General features: G+C 44.3%; 1 protein-coding gene across 1 annotated transcript in view; it reads right to left on the reverse strand.

Moving 5' to 3' along the window:
• Positions 1–1,241: 1,241 nt before the first annotated feature.
• LOC139417925 (globoside alpha-1,3-N-acetylgalactosaminyltransferase 1-like) overlaps positions 1,242–18,889 on the reverse strand; it is a 43,012-nt gene continuing 25,364 nt past the window's right edge. Inside the window, exons 2-11 of the mRNA XM_071166918.1 lie at positions 11,273–11,327; positions 11,107–11,142; positions 9,344–9,376; positions 8,451–8,486; positions 7,811–7,945; positions 5,742–5,793; positions 5,170–5,325; positions 4,460–4,584; positions 3,675–3,837; positions 1,242–3,578 (exon numbers count right to left, since the gene is read on the reverse strand). Coding sequence (XP_071023019.1) covers positions 3,378–3,578; positions 3,675–3,837; positions 4,460–4,584; positions 5,170–5,325; positions 5,742–5,793; positions 7,811–7,945; positions 8,451–8,486; positions 9,344–9,376; positions 11,107–11,142; positions 11,273–11,327 — 992 coding nt within the window. The 3' untranslated portion in view covers positions 1,242–3,377. The remainder of the gene's footprint in view (positions 3,579–3,674; positions 3,838–4,459; positions 4,585–5,169; positions 5,326–5,741; positions 5,794–7,810; positions 7,946–8,450; positions 8,487–9,343; positions 9,377–11,106; positions 11,143–11,272; positions 11,328–18,889) is intronic.

The following is an 18,889-nucleotide window of genomic DNA, read 5'->3' on the forward strand; positions in this document are numbered from 1 at the left end:
AAATGCCGACCGTATTATCTCCCAAGAGGATTCTCCTCGGTCATTGACACAGCTGTGTATATCCCCCCTCAAACCGATTCCACAACAGCCCTCAAGGAACTTGAGCTGGCGATTGTGTTTACGGACATATTCAACACCTTCCTATCCCAGTCTGCTGTCCCCACATGCTTCAAGATGGCCACCATTGTTCCTGTACCCAAGAAGGCAAAGGTAATTGAACTAAATTACTATTGCCCCGTAGCACTCACTTCTGTCATCATGATGTGCTTTGAGAGGCTAGTCAAGGATCATATCACCTCCACCTTACCTGTCAACCTAGACCCACTTAAATTTGCTTACCGCCCCAATAGGTCCACAGACAATGCAATCGCCATAACACTGCACACTGCCCTATCCCATCTGGACAAGAGGAATACTTATGTAAGAATGCTGTTCATTGACTACAGCTCAGCATTCAACACCATAATACCCTCCAAGCTCATCATTAAGCTTGAGGCCCTGGGTCTCAACCCCACCCTGTACAATTGGATCCTGGACTTCCTGCCGGGCCACCCCAAGGTGGTGAAGGTAGGAAACAACACCTCCACTTCGCTGATCCTCAACACTGTGGCCCCACAAAGGTGCGTGCTCAGCCCCCTCCTGTACTCCCTGTTCAATCATGACTGCATGGCCATGCAACTCAATCATTAAGTTTGCAGACGACACAACAATAGTGGGCTTGATTACCAACAACGACGAGACAGCCTACAGGGGAGGAGGTGAGGGCACTCTGAGTTTTGTGGCAGCAAGGTCAACAAAACAAAGGAGATGATCGTGGACTTCAGGAAACAGCAGAGAGAGCAGCCCCCTATCCACATCGAGGGGACAGTAGTGGAGAAGGTGGAAAGTTTTAAGATCCTTGGGGTACACCTCACGGACAAACTGAAATGGTCCACCCACACAGACAGGCTGGAGGTTGAAGAAATGTGGCTTGTCACCTAAAACCCTCACAAACTTTTACAGATGCACAACTGAGAGCATCCTGTTGGGCTGTTTTACCGCCTGGTACGGCAACTGCACCACCCACAATCGCCATGCTCTCCAAAGGGTGGTGTGGTCTGCACAACGCATCACCGGGGGCACACTGCCTGCCCTCCAGGACATCTACAGCTCCCGATGTCACAGGAAGACCAATAAGATCATCAAGGACAAAAACCACACAAGCCACTGCCTGTTCACCCCGCTATCATCCAGAAGGTGAGGTCAGTACAGGTGGGACCAAGAGACTGAAAACAGCTTGTATCTCAAGGCCATCAGACATCACTAACACAGAGAGGCTGCTGCCTACATACAGACTTAAAATCTGTGGCCACTTAAATAAATGGATCACTAGTCACTTTAATAATGACACTTTAATAATGTTTACATATCTTGCATTACTCATCTCATGTATATACTGTATTTTATACCATCTATTGCATCTTGCCTATGCTGCTTTGTCATCGCTCATCCATATATTTATGTACTCTTATTCCATTCCTTACTTAGATTTGTGTGTATTAGGTAGTTGTTGTGGAATTGTTAGATTACATGTTAGATATTGCTGCACTGTCAGAACTAGAAGCATAAGCATTTCGCTTCACTCACAACAACATTTGCTAACCATGTGTATGTGATCAACTAAATTTGATTTCACAGTGTTGATATAGTGTAGATAGAGTTGGTATAGAGTTTGTATAGAGTTTATATAGAGTTGGTATAGAGTTGGTATAGAGTTTGTATAGAGTTGGTAGAGAGTTTATATAGAGTTGGTATAGAGTTTATATAGAGTTGTTATAGAGTTTGTATAGAGTTGGTGTAGAGTTTGTATAGAGTTGGTGTAGAGTTGGTATAGAGTTGGTATAGAGTTTATATAGAGTTGGTATAGAGTTTATATAGAGTTTATATAGAGTTTGTATAGTTTGTATAGAGTTGGTATAGAGTTTGTATAGAGTTGGTATAGAGTTTGTATAGAGTTGGTAGAGAGTTTATATAGAGTTGGTATAGAGTTTATATAGAGTTTATATAGAGTTTGTATAGTTTGTATAGAGTTTGTATAGAGTTTGTATAGAGTTGGTGTAGAGTTGGTGTAGATTTGGTGTAGAGTTGGTTTAGAGTTGGTGTAGAGTTGGTATAGAGTTGGTGTAGAGTTGGTATAGAGTTGGTGTAGAGTTGGTGTAGAGTTGGTGTAGTGTTGGTGTAGAATTGGTGTAGAGTTGGTACAGAGTTGGTGTAGTGTTGGTGTAGAATTGGTGTAGAGTTGGTATAGAGTTGGTGTAGAGTTGGTGTAGAGTTGGTGTAGAGTTGGTATAGAGTTGGTGTAGAGTTGGTGTAGAGTTGGTGTAGAGTTGGTATAGAGTTTATGTAGAGTTGGTATAGAGTTGGTGTAGAGTGGGTGTAGAGTGGGTGTAGAGTTGGTGTGGTGTTGGTGTAGTGTTGGTGTAGTCAACTAAGTAATTTATCAGATAATGTGTTACATTAATGTATTATCACTAAAGAACCTCGTGTTATGTAAGATCTTAACCGGCTGTGACTCTGCTACAAGCACTAATTAGAGATTTTGTTCATTTAAAACAATAACTTGTTTGTATTTGCATTCAAGCACTAACAGATACGTACAAAAAAAATCATACACTTGTCCCTGATCGTAAGAAAAATATGGCCGATTTTTAAAGTGAGGGGTGTGACTGTTACCGCGTGACCTTGAACAAAGGCTCAGTGACGTTATCCTCGCAGGGTGCAGGAGGACTGAAAACAGAGGTCCTGATCATTTTAACCCAGATCTTTTTTTCCATTATTAATTGTTTCAAAAAATATGTTTCTCTGAGAAATTGTATTAGAATATAATTACCCAATTTCTTTGAGCATAAGCTTACAATATAGTATTATTTATTTTATACAGTATATTTTCCTCATCTTTATCAAACATGCCAAAAATGATGGACCCCATGGTACATAAAGTAGAGAAGGCTAAATCTGAGTGGGCACCCTAAATAGTGCACTTCTTAACCAGGAGTTCTAGGGTGTCGTTTCGAGCATAGCCTATGTCACAAAGACACTAAAACAAGAACACATTTCACTGAACCAAAAGTGCAGTGTGCAAAAATTTAACCAGGTAAAGTAACGGTCTGTATTAAAGATAAGTGTTCGCTCTCCTCTCCTCTCCTCTCCTCTCCTCTCCTCTCCTCTCCTCTCCTCTTCCTCTTCCTCTTCCTCTTCCTCTCCTCTCCTCTCCTCTCCTCCCTTCTCCTCCTTCCCTCTTTCCTCTCCTCTTCCCTCTTTCCTCTCCTCCTTCCATCCTCTCCACTTTTCTCCTCTCTTCCCTGCAGCTTGTGTCAAAGACATATTATTTTCTCCTCTCAGAGGTTCTCCCTGACCTCTGCCTTGTTCTTAATGACAGAGGAGAAGCGGACCAGTTTTATCTCCTTGTCATCCCGTCCTTTAGCGTCGTCCCAAACATACTCCGGTGACAGGAGCTTGGTGGGCTTGTTCCTCAACAGGTACCAATTCAGGTGACTCTCTTCCTGCCACACAGCCTCCACGCCCACTGACTTATCAACCTAGAGGGAGGAAGGGGGTAGGGTAGAGGAGGGATGGGGTGGGGTGAGTACTGTACGTGAGTGACTAACCGTATTCCTGCGTGCGTAAGTACCTACCTCCAGGTGCTCCCTGCACGTCTTGGTCAGCCGGTGAACATCTTCCAACGCTCCTCCGAATATGTTGGCCTGGTAGTAGAAGTCTCCCTGGTCCAAGGGTATGTAGGCTGTGGAGACGGTCCTCCGCTCGTAGGGGAACTGGCTCCGGGGGTACATGTAGAACCTGCAAAAACACAAGACAGGTTTGTATTGTTACTTCACCTTTAAATAAAAATTTAAAAAAATAACCCTTGAGGTTAGAAACCATCTTTGTGAGGTAGACCTGACAAGAGGTCAACAGGAAGTAGTTAGCATGTAGGTGCACACAATAAAAGAGGGGTCAACAACATTTTCCTCCGTCAGAGTTTTAAATGAGGAAGTATTACATGGGGTGGATGCTGGCCCTTTAAGTAAGTATTACCAGGTGTGGATGCTGGCTCTTTAAGGAAGTATTACCAGGGGTGGATGCTGGCCCTTTAAGGAAGTATTACCAGGGGTGGATGCTGGCCCTTTAAGGAAGTATTACCAGGGGTGGATGCTGGCCCTTTAAGGAAGTATTAGCAGGGGTGGATGCTGGCCCTTTAAGGAAGTATTACCAGGGGTGGATGCTGGCCCTTTAAGGAAGTATTACCAGGGGTGGATGCTGGCCCTTTAAGGAAGTATTACCAGGGGTGGATGCTGTCCCTTTAAGGAAGTATTACCAGGGGTGGATGCTGGCCCTTTAAGGAAGTATTACCAGGGGTGGATGCTGGCCCTTTAAGGAAGTATTACCAGGGGTGGATGCTGGCCCTTTAAGGAAGTATTACCAGGGGTGGATGGCGGCCACCAGTCTCCCCAGAGCTTCGGGACCCACACGGCCGTGGAACCTCATGTCTACGTCCAGGCAGAATATGTAGTGCGCCCCCCGGTGGATGTGATCCTTAATGGCAGTCTGCTCCCAAATACATGGTGGATGTTCAGTAGATATTAAATCAACCAACCAACCAAATAAAACTTTGTCCTCAGATGGAAATTTAGTTTGTAGGGCAGGGCTAACATGATAAAATTACACAAAGTCCATAGTCAACAACATTTCAACTATCTAGTATGCACTAACCCAATAGGCATATCATCATAACTTAACCCTAACCCTATCCCCATCTCTAAACTAAATCTAAACCTTTCCCTAACTCTAACCTATCCCTAACCCTAAACCTATCCCTAACGCTAAACCTATCCCTAAACCAAACCCTAAGCTAAACTAAACACTAAACCTAACCCTTTCCGTAACTCTAAACTAAACCGAACCCTAAACCTAAACCTATCCCTAACCGTTGCCTATTATCAACAGAGTTACAACTGATAGTCTGTTGACAGTTTGGAGCATGTGTAGATCATCTATAGTATTTCTATAGCTACTGTACCGACAGAAGAGCTTGTTAGTAAGCATTTCATTCTACTATGCTACAGTATGCTGTATCCTGAAAATAAACTTTCATTCAATGTGATAACAATGTACTATATTATGTATAATAACCTGGATGAGCTCCATACGGCGGAGGGATATCTCCTGCCAGCGGTCAAACTTCGGCACCCTCACAATGCTGAGCAGTCTGCCGACACCCAGAGTCACGTTGTTGGGCACGTCGTCGGGCAGGTCGGTGAACACGTAGTAATGCACCTCCAGCCCCACCTGGAATCACATGGAATTAAACAGGGTGGACTTTCCATCCATTTGAATTAAAAGGATTTAAAAATATTTGAATGGGATGAACTTTCTATCGAATTTGAATTGAAATGAAATGAACTGATTTAAAACAAATTGAATTAAATATTTGGACCAATGAATAAGATCACATGGGCAGGGTGGACCTAGTCCTAGAGTAGTTTTTATAAATACGGGCCCAGAATGTTCCTTTAATGAGTAATCCCTTCATAAATACGGGCCCAGAATATTCTTTTAATGAGTAATCCCTTTATAAATACGGGCCCAGAATATTCCTTTAATGAGTAATCCCTTTATAAATACGGGCCCAGAATATTCCTTTAATGAGTAATCCCTGGACCTTCTTTAGACTATACCAGTCAATCCATTTGATAGATTCTCACCATGAAGTGCTTCTCAGCTGACTCTAAGAAGTCCCGGAGAAAACGAGTGTATCTGCGAGGACGAATAGAGATGGAAAAACAAGTATGTGAAACGACAAACACTAAAAAGTTATTACATCTTCCAGAGATGGATAGAGGGGGGGAAAGGTGCATCTATGTGACAGATCCAGATGTGTATTAATTACGTGGATCTGGAGAAAAGAACCATGTGAAACGTTCAGGTATAGCACAATCAAGTGAAAATGTTGATGTATAGACAGTTTGACAAGACAATCTTAATTTAAAGACTCAAACGTTTTTTTTTTTCTTCTTCATCTTCTTCTTCTTCATTTAGTTACACTACTCTAAAAAAGTGCCTAATTGGTGGAAATGACCGATAAGTAGTACTACACATCGCATGCAGAAATATGACGTGTTCCCCCTTGATAGAACTGCATAAATCAATGAAGAGGGATTTTTAGATATGCAGCAGAGGCTGCCTGGATCTTTAATTTAAAGACCGTTGCGCCCTTCGGTCTCAACGTAGATCATGAATCCATTCTTGTGATTATTGTGACTTTGCCATTGTAATTGTGTGTAAACTTGTGTAGTCAAATGAATCTATGATCGTATGCTATCCATTTGTTATTTGTATGTTGTTCTTTGTATGATATTTTAATATTTGATTATTAACCAATGATATTAGGCCACTCTTGGCCATGATTACAGACACCTGTGTCTTTTGACACTATATAAACGAGTCATCCCGCAGTGTTTGTGATTATACCCTGATAAAGATAGCTTGGCTGTCGAAACGTTGGTATTACATTTTTGCATCTGAGCTCCAAGAGTGTGCGGCTCTCTTTTATTTTCAAGACAATCTGAATTAACATGAGATTGCATTCAATTGGGAAATATGACGCAAAACGATTGATATAAGGCTATAGTGTGAATCCGAAAAACGGCACCTTATTACCCATTGTAGACAACTACTTTTAACCAGGGCCCCTATGGGGTAGAGTAAAATAGGGTACTGGTACAGGAACAAGGTGCCAGTGTAGCATCTTGTTATCTGTGAAAATCACTGCGCGACGGAGCAAGACGCCTCAGGAAAAGGAAAGGGGGATTCCTAGTCAGTTGTACAACAGAATTAGACAGGCTGAGATCTTTAAAGGTCAGGGCCCTCCGTAAGGCTCACTAAATCATTTTAGACCCAAGCCACCCCCTGTACCTGGACTTTGAACTACTCTCCTCTGGGTGCAGGTATAGGGCACCGCTCAGCAGGAAAAACAGAACGAGACAATCATTTGTGCCAGGTGTGATATCCCTCCTAAATAACTCGGGGAATGTTCCCATTGACTCCAGACTAGCAGGCTAGTCTCTTCTTCTTGATTTCACGTTTTATTTCTTATTTATTACTATTATTATTTTTATTGGTGCGTAACTGTTATAAAAGTTGTATTGTCAATTTTGTTTTGTATTTAAACACAACTTTAAATGTGTACATGACACTGCAACAAAATAATTACTGACAATAAAGTCAGTAAATAAGAATGTATTCAACTGAAATGTGTCTTCCACATTTAACCCAACCCCTCTGAATCAGAGAGGTGTGTCTTCCACATTTAACCCAAACCCTCTGAATCAGAAAGTTGCGGGGGGGGGGGCTCTACTTCTTCAGCACCCGGGAAACAGAGGGTTACCCGCCTTGTAAAGAATGACATAATTTTACCTTGTCAGCTCGGGGATTCGATCCAGCAACCTTTCGAGTTACTAGCCCAACGCTTTAACCAGTAGGCTACCTGCCGTAGGGTGGTCACATGTGTTTGTGAGGCAGAGGTTCTGAGTTCGAGCCTCGCTATGAGCCAAATCAGGGGGGAACGATACTCATTAAGCAAGCAGCAAGACATCCTTAACACCAGATGAGACACAAAAATAGTCTCCCCATGATAAGGTTTTGAATAACGCAGACATTTCTTTTGGGCCCAAGAGGCTGTAAAATGTGCATAAAAGGCGGCACATGCACACAGGAAGTGGTGTAAACCACTGCCTTTGCAACAGGTTACTACACATGGAGTCTTGTGACTTACCTCCCTACAGCGAACACAGTGGTAGCGATGGTGAGGTTTTGGGACATAAAGACCTCGTCTATGACCTGGGGGTCAAAAGTCCCTTCCCAGACTATAGGAGCCAGCCACGGGGTTACAGTCAGCACGTCAGTCCTCCTGTAGAAGGACAAAATAAGAGGGAGAAGGACAAAGGAAGAAGGAAGAAGGAGAACGAAGAAGAAGAAAGAAGAGAAGGAGTAGAAAGTAGGAGAAAGGGGATGGAATAACGAGAAAGGAGAAGAATAAAGGGAGAAGGACGTACGAGAAAGGAAGAAGGAGAAGGAAAAAGGAATAATGAGAAAGAAGGAAAAATGAAAAAGTACACAAGTACAAACTTTTTTTTTTACCAGCCACAGGATCGGCACTTCAGTCCTCCTGAATAATAATAATAATAATAATAATCATCATAAATAATAACGCACATTTTTATTTTCAGAACATAATCAGCTAGATAATCGTCAAGATAATCAAGATAAACAGCCGTTAGTGGTAACACTATGAGACATTTATAGGTATGTACTTCATAGAACGCGTTGACCATAATGGTATAATGGAATATAGAGTAGAATAAAATAATAAACCTCTATTGAAATTCTGTTATCTGCATTTTGCTGCCACTTACACCGGTTCCATGAGTTTGGCTTGCTTGCGCTGTAATCTGAAAAACAGTGGGAGCAGCTTAACTTTCAGCAGAAACAGACTGATACTGACATAATCATATATTTTGTTCAAGGCTAAGACTTGCTTGGGTTACCAGTTTGTTTGTGACATCATGTCACTCCTTCATGTTTGGAATCAAAAGGGTGGTGGCATGGTAGCACAAACTGATCTGGGACCAGGCTACACTTGGTTGATTCATTATTTGAAACATACATGTAGATATCAATAGTGAAAGATCACTTTATTGGTCAATTGCACACAAGGTCCACCAAAATTTGACTTCCACTTTTAACCCAACCACTCCAAAGGGCGCACATGCATAAGCTCGTCGAAAATCTCATTCCAAAATCATGGGCATTAATATGGAGTTGGTTCCCCCTTTGCTGCTATAACAGCCTCCACTCGATGTTGGAACATTGCTGCGGGGACTTCCTTCCATTCAGCCACAAGAGCATTATTGAGGTCAGACACTGATGGGCGATTAAGCCTGGCTCGCAGTCGGCATTCCAATTGACCCCAAAGGTGTTCAACGGGGTTGAGGTCAGGGCTCTGTGCAGGCCAGTCAAGTTCTTCCACACCGAACTCGACAAACCATTTCTGTATGGACCTCGCTTTGTGTATGGGGGAATTGTCAAACTGAAATAGGAAAAGGCTTTCCCCAAACTGTTGCCACAAAGTTGGAAGCACAGAATCATCTAGAATGTCATTGTATGCTGTAGCGTTAAGATTTCCCTTCACTGGAACTAAGGGGCCGGAACCAAGAAAAACAGCCCCAGACCATTATTCCTCCTCCACCGAACTTAGCAGATAGCTGCCACACCAGTGTAGTACGGATACCCACATGTACTCGCTCACCTGTGATTCAGCACAACCTGGCGATTCACCTGGCTGACAGATGAGAAGGAAAAGAGTGAGATGTAAACAGAGATCAGAGATAATTATCTTACATTTGATACCTGTCTAAGCAAGCATCCAAGCAGAAACACCTGAGTGGAGTATCCAGTTCATTTGATACCTGTCTAAGCACCCATCCAAGCAGAAACACCTGAGTGGAGTATCCAGTTCATTTGAAACCTGTCTAAGCACCCATCCAAGCAGAAACACCTGAGTGGGGTATCCAGTTCATTTGAAACCTGTCTAAGCACCCATCCAAGCAGAAACACCTGAGTGGGGTATCCAGTTCATTTGAAACCTGTCTAAGCACCCATCCAAGCAGAAACACCTGAGTGGAGTATCCAGTTCATTTGAAACCTGTCTAAGCACCCATCCAAGCAGAAACACCTGAGTGGAGTATCCAGTTCATTTGATACCTGTCTAAGCACCCATCCAAGCAGAAACACCTGAGTGGGGTATCCAGTTCATTTGAAACCTGTCTAAGCACCCATTCAAGCAGAAACACCTGAGTAGGGTATCCAGTTCATTTGAAACCTGTCTAAGCACCCATCCAAGCAGAAACACCTGAGTGGGGTATCCAGTTCATTTGCATTATAGTGGAAATTACAAAATTGTTATAATGCTATTATTGAATAAAATTGTTGTTTTATGCAACAGAATAAAGGGGTTGTTAGAACGCTCATCTGTGTTCTACTCAGCATGGGCCTCTGGAAGATTTACGATGTCTTTGAGGATACAGCATTCCAGAGCACAAGTTAATGTTTCTGTACTGTAAGGTACCAAGATAACTGTTTTTAAAGCAGATACTGTCTGCTGTGAAATATAAGTATCTTTCATACTAATCTTAATCTTGTGACCCATTCCATACATCTGTTGTTTGTCTTGTTGACTGAAGGTGGTGTATCTTGGCTATAAAATACATTTGGACTTTTGTCTAGGGGCTCTCAACGAATCATCTGAGGGGGATTCGTCGAACCAGCCATCATTATCTTAGAGCACTCAATCAATTCACTTTATATGTGTGTGTGTGTTGTATTAACCTGCTCCCTTATTAATAAGTGAATAAAGATTTAGTTTAAGTATAACTGACTTGTGTGACAAGTTTGTCTCTCCTCATTTGATAGTAAATAAATTAACCACCACAGCATGCATACATTTTTCATATGTGTGGCCATGGAGAGAATCAAACCCACAATCCTTGGTTTTGCAAGTGCCGTGTTCAACCAACTCAGCCACACAGGTCCACCACTAAGTAGTGTCCCAAATACCATCCCGTCCCTATTTAGTAAAGTACTGTCCAAAATACCATCCTGTCCCTATTTAGTAAAGGACTGTCCCAAATACCATCCTCTCCCTATTTAGTAAAGGAGTGTCCCAAATACCATCCTGTCCCTATTTAGTAAAGGAGTGTCCCAAATACCATCCTGTCCGTATTTAGTAAAGGAGTGCAGTACATAAGTAATCGGGTGACAGTTGGGTCTATTCACAACACCGCAGGTTCACCTTACACGTCATCCAATCATAAAGAACCTGCCAAACAATGGAATTGTGAAAACCAAACACAGAATTCTGGGAAGAGGCCAGAAAAAAACCCAGTTTATCCTGTTCACTACACAAATAAGACATCAAACACAGCATCAAGCCAGTTTCCCCTTTAACCCAGCCTCAGCCACACCATACAGTACAGCTTTCAACCAGCATGAGACAATACAATGTTTTCTTACGTGAGAGACACGGATGCACAGTATGAGAAGACGAGCCTTTGTTGAGAGGAGAATATACAATTATATAAAATCAATAACAACAATAAAGATGATAATATATGACAATAATATAAAACAACAACAAAAAGATCCCACATTTTGGCTGCAGCTTGTCGGATGTCCTTACCAGCAGATAGCCATTCCCCCAGCCAGTACTAAAGAAAGTTGGAAATGTTCACGTCCTGGAGAAAAAAAAAAGGAAAAAGTAAAAGTCATATTTCTGCAAAATAACAAGTACTGTAAACTTAGACTAGTTCATGAAAATGTCATCATATCTGTGTATTTGATGTGCAGACACGTAATAGATCTAACATTAATATCTTTTAAAAAATAAAAAAAAAGAAAGAGAGACTTTCACCTTTTGTTACAAAACTGATTAACTAACCTGGTAATATTGATAATAGTATAAACAAACATTCACACCCCGGGTATCAATATTAAACAGGCTAGTTAAAATCGGCTTCGTAACGATATGCACCTGCTGCATGGGACGGAAATGGGATCAGTTATTGAATTCCAAGTTCCTCTCCCTTCTCAGGTGAGGGTGCTGTTTAGGTAAAGGTGTGATGTCTGTACAAAAACAGGCTATTTTAACAGTCAACCAATTAGATTTTTATTTTGTAGAACAATTAGACACCTACACATTCATGTATCAATCTGATTGTTGGATTGTGTTGTGCAGTAAACAGGCTCAGGTGTATTACTGTGGCTCCTTCCACCTTCAAAAAAACAGGGAAGAGGGCCAACCATGGAGAATAGTAAGACACTTCATAATTTCTATAACTACGCTATATTGTTTGTCCTCGTGTGTCCGTTCATGTTTTTCAGTATAAAATACTCTGCAGCCACTTAGTGTGGACACCAGGTGAGGTCACACACAGATTCCTGTTGCACCCTCTGGTTGGCCCTGTCCGTGGGGTGTCCTCGGATGGGGCCACAGTGTCTCCCGACCCCTCCTGTCTCAGCCTCCAGTATTTATGCTGCAGCAGTTTATGTGTCGGGGGGCTAGGACCATGCCTCCGGACTACCTGGCCTGATGACTGTGTCGTGACGTTGGCTTCTTTGGGTATAGCAACCCCATCCCCTCTCCCTGCCTCCCCCTTGCCTCCTTCAACTAGGCTGCTGTGGTCAGAGGTCGTAAATTCCTGAGAAGACCCTGCCACATGGCCACATAGTATAAGAGGCAGAGTAAATTTTCAAAGAGAACAAAGGAATTCCTTCCACCTCACAGAGGTACGAACAAATTTCATGTTCCGGAGAAAGTGTAAAAGATGGGTGAAGAATCCAGCTACGAACTGGTACGTTTGTCACAACTTGGTGAAGCTCATGGGAGACGGTTTGGCCACATTACCATAACGCTGTTTATATAATAGCTCCAGATATAACGTTTACATCTAATTGTTTTATAAGATGAATGAGTGAGTATGATACTGTTTACACAATTGTACAATGTGATTTTGGACTGTTTAATGAAGGAAACCTCAAAAAGGGGATTGGAGTTAACTAAATCAGAGGACCGCCCCTGAGCCCAGTTAGGGTCAGACGTCCTGGACCGCCCCTGAGCCCAGTTAGGGTCAGACATCCTGGACCGCCCCTGAGCCCAGTTAGGGTCAGACATCCTGGACCGCCCCTGAGCCCAGTTAGGGTCAGGCATCCTGGGACAGCCCTTTCCTGCCATTCCGAATAAAACCCCCACTCGGGTTTTCGATCAGCAGACCGAGCTTACCTCAATTACCAGATGGCTAAAGGTTGCAGACCATGTTTTTCTCCATTAGGAGGGGGACAAAGGTTGTAGACCATTGCTGAATCTTTTAACCATACCACGTGGTTAAACTCTTAGACTATCGATACCGACAGAATACGAACGAAGTCTTTGATATTAACTACTAGTCTGCAGCTAGGAATTCGGTATCATTGAACGCGAAGAACGACAACCGCCGAAACAAATATTCTATAACGAAACGAATGAATGTCACTCTGAACAATCGGTGTCGCTCCTGTCAACATAACGCTAGCAAAGTATGCCGAATGGGTTAATGTGAGACGTCACTAGTAAACCCACCCTTTCCATGGTGAGAGGACCCTATTTTGTGCTTAGAACGTGATACTTATGAACAACGTAGGATTACGAGATGCTAAGCTAACAGAGGGGGAACATTTTTCACTTCCTGTGTACCGTTAAAAATCCTCCACCTTGCGCGACAGAGGTCCCGCCCTTTGTACTTCCGTTCGATTTCAGCATTCTGCATCACTGCTGGTGAAGAATCACAAGTACATCTCTTAAAAGAAGGGTTGGAAATCCAAACGTGGATCACGTTAAAATAATCTCAATTGCTTGGGTCTCATTCCATTTATTTATTTAAAATTGTCTGACATAACTTTCTAGGTTCTTCCAATTAAATGAGACACCTTAAACTTTGCAATAGTAACATAGCTTTCTCAAATTCATTCACGTCCAACTTCCACAGTACTGTCCAGTAATGATGGTTCATTAACGTCTATAAATAGATTAAAAGCGTCTTTGCAGCTCCCAATATATTCCAAAACCAAACTTTGGAAAATTAGGAAAAACATTTTTTCCTTTCACAATGTTCTAATAATGTTCAAGCTATCAGAGGGGGTAGTCCCCACTCGCTATCAGAGGGGGTTGTCCCCACTCGCTATCAGAGGGGGTAGTCCCCACTCGCTATCAGAGGGGGTAGTCCCCACTCGCTATCAGAGGGGGTAGTCCCCACTCGCTATCAGAGGGGGTAGTCCCCACTCGCTATCAGAGGAGGTAGTCCCCACTCGCTATCAGAGGGGGTAGTCCCCACTCGCTATCAGAGGGGGTAGTCCCCACTCGCTATCAGAGGGGGTAGTCCCCACTCGCTATCAGAGGGGGTAGTCCCCACTCGCTATCAGAGGGGGTAGTCCCCACTCGCTATCAGAGGGGGTAGTCCCCACTCGCTATCAGAGGGGGTAGTCCCCACTCGCTATCAGAGGGGTTAGTCCCCACTCGCTATCAGAGGGGTTAGTCCCCACTCGCTATCAGAGGGGGTAGTCCCCACTCGCTATCAGAGGGGGTAGTCCCCACTCGCTATCAGAGGGGTTAGTCCCCACTCGCTATCAGAGGGGGTAGTCCCCACTCGCTATCAGAGGGGGTAGTCCCCACTCGCTATCAGAGGGGGTAGTCCCCACTCGCTATCAGAGGGGTTAGTCCCCACTCGCTATCAGAGGGGGTAGTCCCCACTCGCTATCAGAGGGGGTAGTCCCCACTCGCTATCAGAGGGGGTAGTCCCCACTCGCTATCAGAGGGGGTAGTCCCCACTCGCTATCAGAGGGGGTAGTCCCCACTCGCTATCAGAGGGGGTAGTCCCCACTCGCTATCAGAGGGGGTAGTCCCCACTCGCTATCAGAGGGGGTAGTCCCCACTCGCTATCAGAGGGGGTAGTCCCCACTCGCTATCAGAGGGGCTAGTCCCCACTCGCTATCAGAGGGGGTAGTCCCCACTCGCTATCAGAGGGGGTAGTCCCCACTCGCTATCAGAGGGGGTAGTCCCCACTCGCTATCAGAGGGGGTAGTCCCCACTCGCTATCAAAGGGGGTAGTCCCCACTCGCCCGCTAATTAGTGAACCTCCACCCGCGAATGGATTGATCTCTGACCTCAGCAGCGATACCAACCCTAATTATGCAATTAGTGGGAAAGCAGACAACAACGCTTTCCAAAATCATCCATCGGGCCTCGCAAAGGTTCTCTCCAGTCTAGCCCTGATGTCTTGCCATCCGAGATTGTCATCTGTCCAATACCGCAGTGCACAGCTGAAGCACGAGCAGGCGATGGTAGGCATAAAGGGACAGGTGGTGAGAACCGGGAAACTAATGACAAAAGCAGAAAAGGGAAACATTCTGCTAGCTATGGAACTGTGCTTGAAAACTGAACAATTAAATGTAATTTCAAAATCGTATGATGATGAACAAGTACAAGCTCTTCAACAATATCGTCTTCTACAGGAACAAAATCATATGCTACAGGAACAACTCGATTTAGCCAAAACTAAATACGATAATGTCCACGCCAAACTAGACAAATCTGAAGAGTTAACTACAAACAGGAGCACTCAACTTGATAACATGCATGAGGTTTTGTTGAACGTTACTCAAAGTAACACGATTCTACTCAAAACGCTGCAGACCAAAGACGATCAGTTAATGAACACAATGACCAAATGAATGATGAGAGAAATCAGGTGATGAAGACGGAAATATTGATTTCTAAGCAAGCGGAGGAAATCTCATCACTGAATCTCTCGCTCTGTTCTCAAGACCTCTATCTGCAAACCATGACAGATAAGTTTGAGACCGAAAGGAACAAGTGTGACAATCACGTGTCCAAAATCAGTACTCTAAGCGGTCAAGTGGACTCTGCAATGCAGCAGAATACCATCCTTATGTACCATCTGGAGGAAGTCCAAAATGGTCACGCTCTACAGCGGGACTACCAATCCAAGCAACCGGAGCCCTGTTCTCACATGAGCAAAGACGATAGGTTTCAGACCTTGCCTCCCTCATGTGTCCCTCAGTCTTCTCCTCTTGACCATTCGGCACTGAGTAATATTGCGCCTCTTGGCCAACAACAACAAGGCTTGGCTTCTCCTCTTGGCCTTTCGGCCCCAATCTCTCCACAGGATGAAGCCAACCCTCTTCGCCCGCTTGGCGCGGAATACCTTGACAAACTCATCAAGACCTTTCCCACCTTTGACCCCGTTCCAGGTCAGCCAAACGATACTGAGACGTTCCTAGCTGACATAGAGTATGTATGCGTTGGATGGCTACCCGAACGCTACGGGTTCTGACAGGGTTTACCTGTTGAAGCGAACGTCGAATAGACACATGACCAGGTTCATTCGTCTACAACAGCAACACGTGCTAAATGACTACGCTAAACTTGCCACAGCTTTGAAATTAGAATTCAGTGGTTCTGCGACTCACTGGCTAACACCGTCAAACAAGCTCGGAACAAACACCCACAATTTTACTATCATAGGCTTCGTTAAGCGTACTTTGGCCTACTCACTGAAACAGGAATGGAAGACCTGTTACCTTTTAAACAAATGTTCTTGTCGAACATGTATCCTACCTATTTGGGCCCTGCCGCCCACGTTGGCTTGCCTATCTTACAACTCAGAGAGCTTGCAAGCACAACTTTTGAGGAATTAAAAAGTTCACAACGCTAAGAGCCCTGACCACTCGGTTTTGAAGTTTGACCAGGAGCACTCACTCCAGTTACAGGGTGCATTATCAGGTATTGGAACGCTAAGAGCCCTGACCACTCGGTTTTGAAGTTTGACCAGGAGCACTCACTCCAGTTACAGGGTGCATTATCAGGTATTGGAACGCTAAGAGCCCTGACCACTCGGTTTTGAAGTTTGACCAGGAGCACTCACTCCAGTTAGAGGGTGCATTATCAGGTATTGGAACGCTAAGAGCCCTGACCACTCGGTTTTGAAGTTTGACCAGGAGCACTCACTCCAGTTACAGGGTGCATTATCAGGTATTGGAACGCTAAGAGCCCTGACCACTCGGTTTTGAAGTTTGACCAGGAGCACTCACTCCAGTTACAGGGTGCATTATCAGGTATTGGAACGCTAAGAGCCCTGACCACTCGGTTTTGAAGTTTGACCAGGAGCACTCACTCCAGTTAGAGGGTGCATTATCAGGTATTGGAACGCTAAGAGCCCTGACCACTCGGTTTTGAAGTTTGACCAGGAGCACTCACTCCAGTTAGAGGGTGCATTATCAGGTATTGGAACGCTAAGAGCCCTGACCACTCGGTTTTGAAGTTTGACCAGGAGCACTCACTCCAGTCAGAGGGTGCATTATCAGGTATTGGAACGCTAAGAGCCCTGACCACTCGGTTTTGAAGTTTGACCAGGAGCACTCACTCCAGTTACAGGGTGCATTATCAGGTATTGGAACGCTAAGAGCCCTGACCACTCGGTTTTGAAGTTTGACCAGGAGCACTCACTCCAGTTACAGGGTGCATTATCAGGTATTGGAACGCCAAGAGCCCTGACCACTCGGTTTTGAAGTTTGACCAGGAGCACTCACTCCAGTTAGAGGGTGCATTATCAGGTATTGGAACGCTAAGAGCCCTGACCAGTTGGTTTTGAAGTTTGACCAGGAGCACTCACTCCAGTTAGAGGGTGCATTATCAGGTATTGGAACGCTAAGAGCCCTGACCAGTTGGTTTTGAAGTTTGACCAGGACCACTCACTCCAGTTACAGTGTGCATTATCAGGTATTGGAACGCTAAGAGCCCTGACCAGTTGGTTTTGAAGTTTGACCAGGAGCACTCACTCCAGTTACAGGGTGCATTATCAGGTATTGAAACGCCAAGAGCCCTGACCACTCGGTTTTGAAGTTTGACCAGGAGCACTCACTCCAATCAGAGGGTGCATTATCAGGTATTGGAACGCCTTAGAGCCTGACCACTCGGTTTTGAAGTTTGACCAGGAGCACTCACTCCAGTTAGAGGGTGCATTATCAGGTATTGGAACGCTAAGAGCCCTGACCACTCGCTTTTGAAGTTTGACCAGGACCACTCACTCCAGTCAGAGGGTGCATTATCAGGTAATGGAACGCTAAGAGCCCTGACCACTCGGTTTTGAAGTTTGACCAGGAGCACTCACTCCAGTTACAGGGTGCATTATCAGGTATTGGAACGCTAAGAGCCCTGACCACTCGGTTTTGAAGTTTGACCAGGAGCACTCACTCCAGTTACAGGGTGCATTATCAGGTATTGGAACGCTAAGAGCCCTGACCACTCGGTTTTGAAGTTTGACCAGGAGCACTCACTCCAGTTACAGGGTGCATTATCAGGTATTGGAACGCTAAGAGCCCTGACCACTCGGTTTTGAAGTTTGACCAGGAGCACTCACTCCAGTTACAGGGTGCATAATCAGGTATTGGAGCGTTGAGAGATGACGCACAACAACAATTTCTACCACGAAACCATGATTCCAATAACCTCCGCGGTCTAAATAACTGTAAAGTACGTCACTCTCAAAACGACTACCGCTACAATCGACCTGTTCACTACGTTCCTGCACCCAACCCACACAAAGTGTCAGAGCACAAGGGTAACAAAGGGTTGAAGGACGATCAAAACGTAGACCAATGTTCTCCAGAAGTTCCACTACGGGAAGAACTAAAGCGAGAAACATTTGAGAAAAGGATGAAAGATACGTCACAAGGACTAGACGGGGAATTACCGGACACCAGGTCCGCAGGAATTAACACCCATAGCAAGGACGTTAAAATTTCAATTTCTCCCGCTCTCACTCGAGACCCTATCCAGGGCCCACTTGATAAAGAAACAAGCCCCCGGGCTTTGTCTATAGACTCTGATACAAAGAAAAAGGCCAAACAAAATCTGAAAAGTCGATCTGCTTTCACCTTGTACAGAAACGGCACATCACGTCGTTGCGAACGACCACTCCACTTTGTGGGAATATGTCCACTAACCACGAATCTAAACGGCCATACCTGGAAACAGTGCTGGAGGACTGTTTAACTTGTAATTGATTCGGGTGCGACAATATCACTCATCTCTCAAACATTGTTTGATGATCTTAAAAGGGCTTTGAAGCCAACTAAACGTTGGTTAAAAGTGGAACGATGCGACACTACACTTCGAGGGGTCACTCAGACTCTCACATTGAGAGTCATGCTGAAACTACACTTCAAACTAGAAACGAGACTATGG

Source organism: Oncorhynchus clarkii, chromosome 10 (assembly GCF_045791955.1).
Source record: "Oncorhynchus clarkii lewisi isolate Uvic-CL-2024 chromosome 10, UVic_Ocla_1.0, whole genome shotgun sequence".
Classification (NCBI taxonomy): domain Eukaryota; kingdom Metazoa; phylum Chordata; class Actinopteri; order Salmoniformes; family Salmonidae; genus Oncorhynchus; species Oncorhynchus clarkii.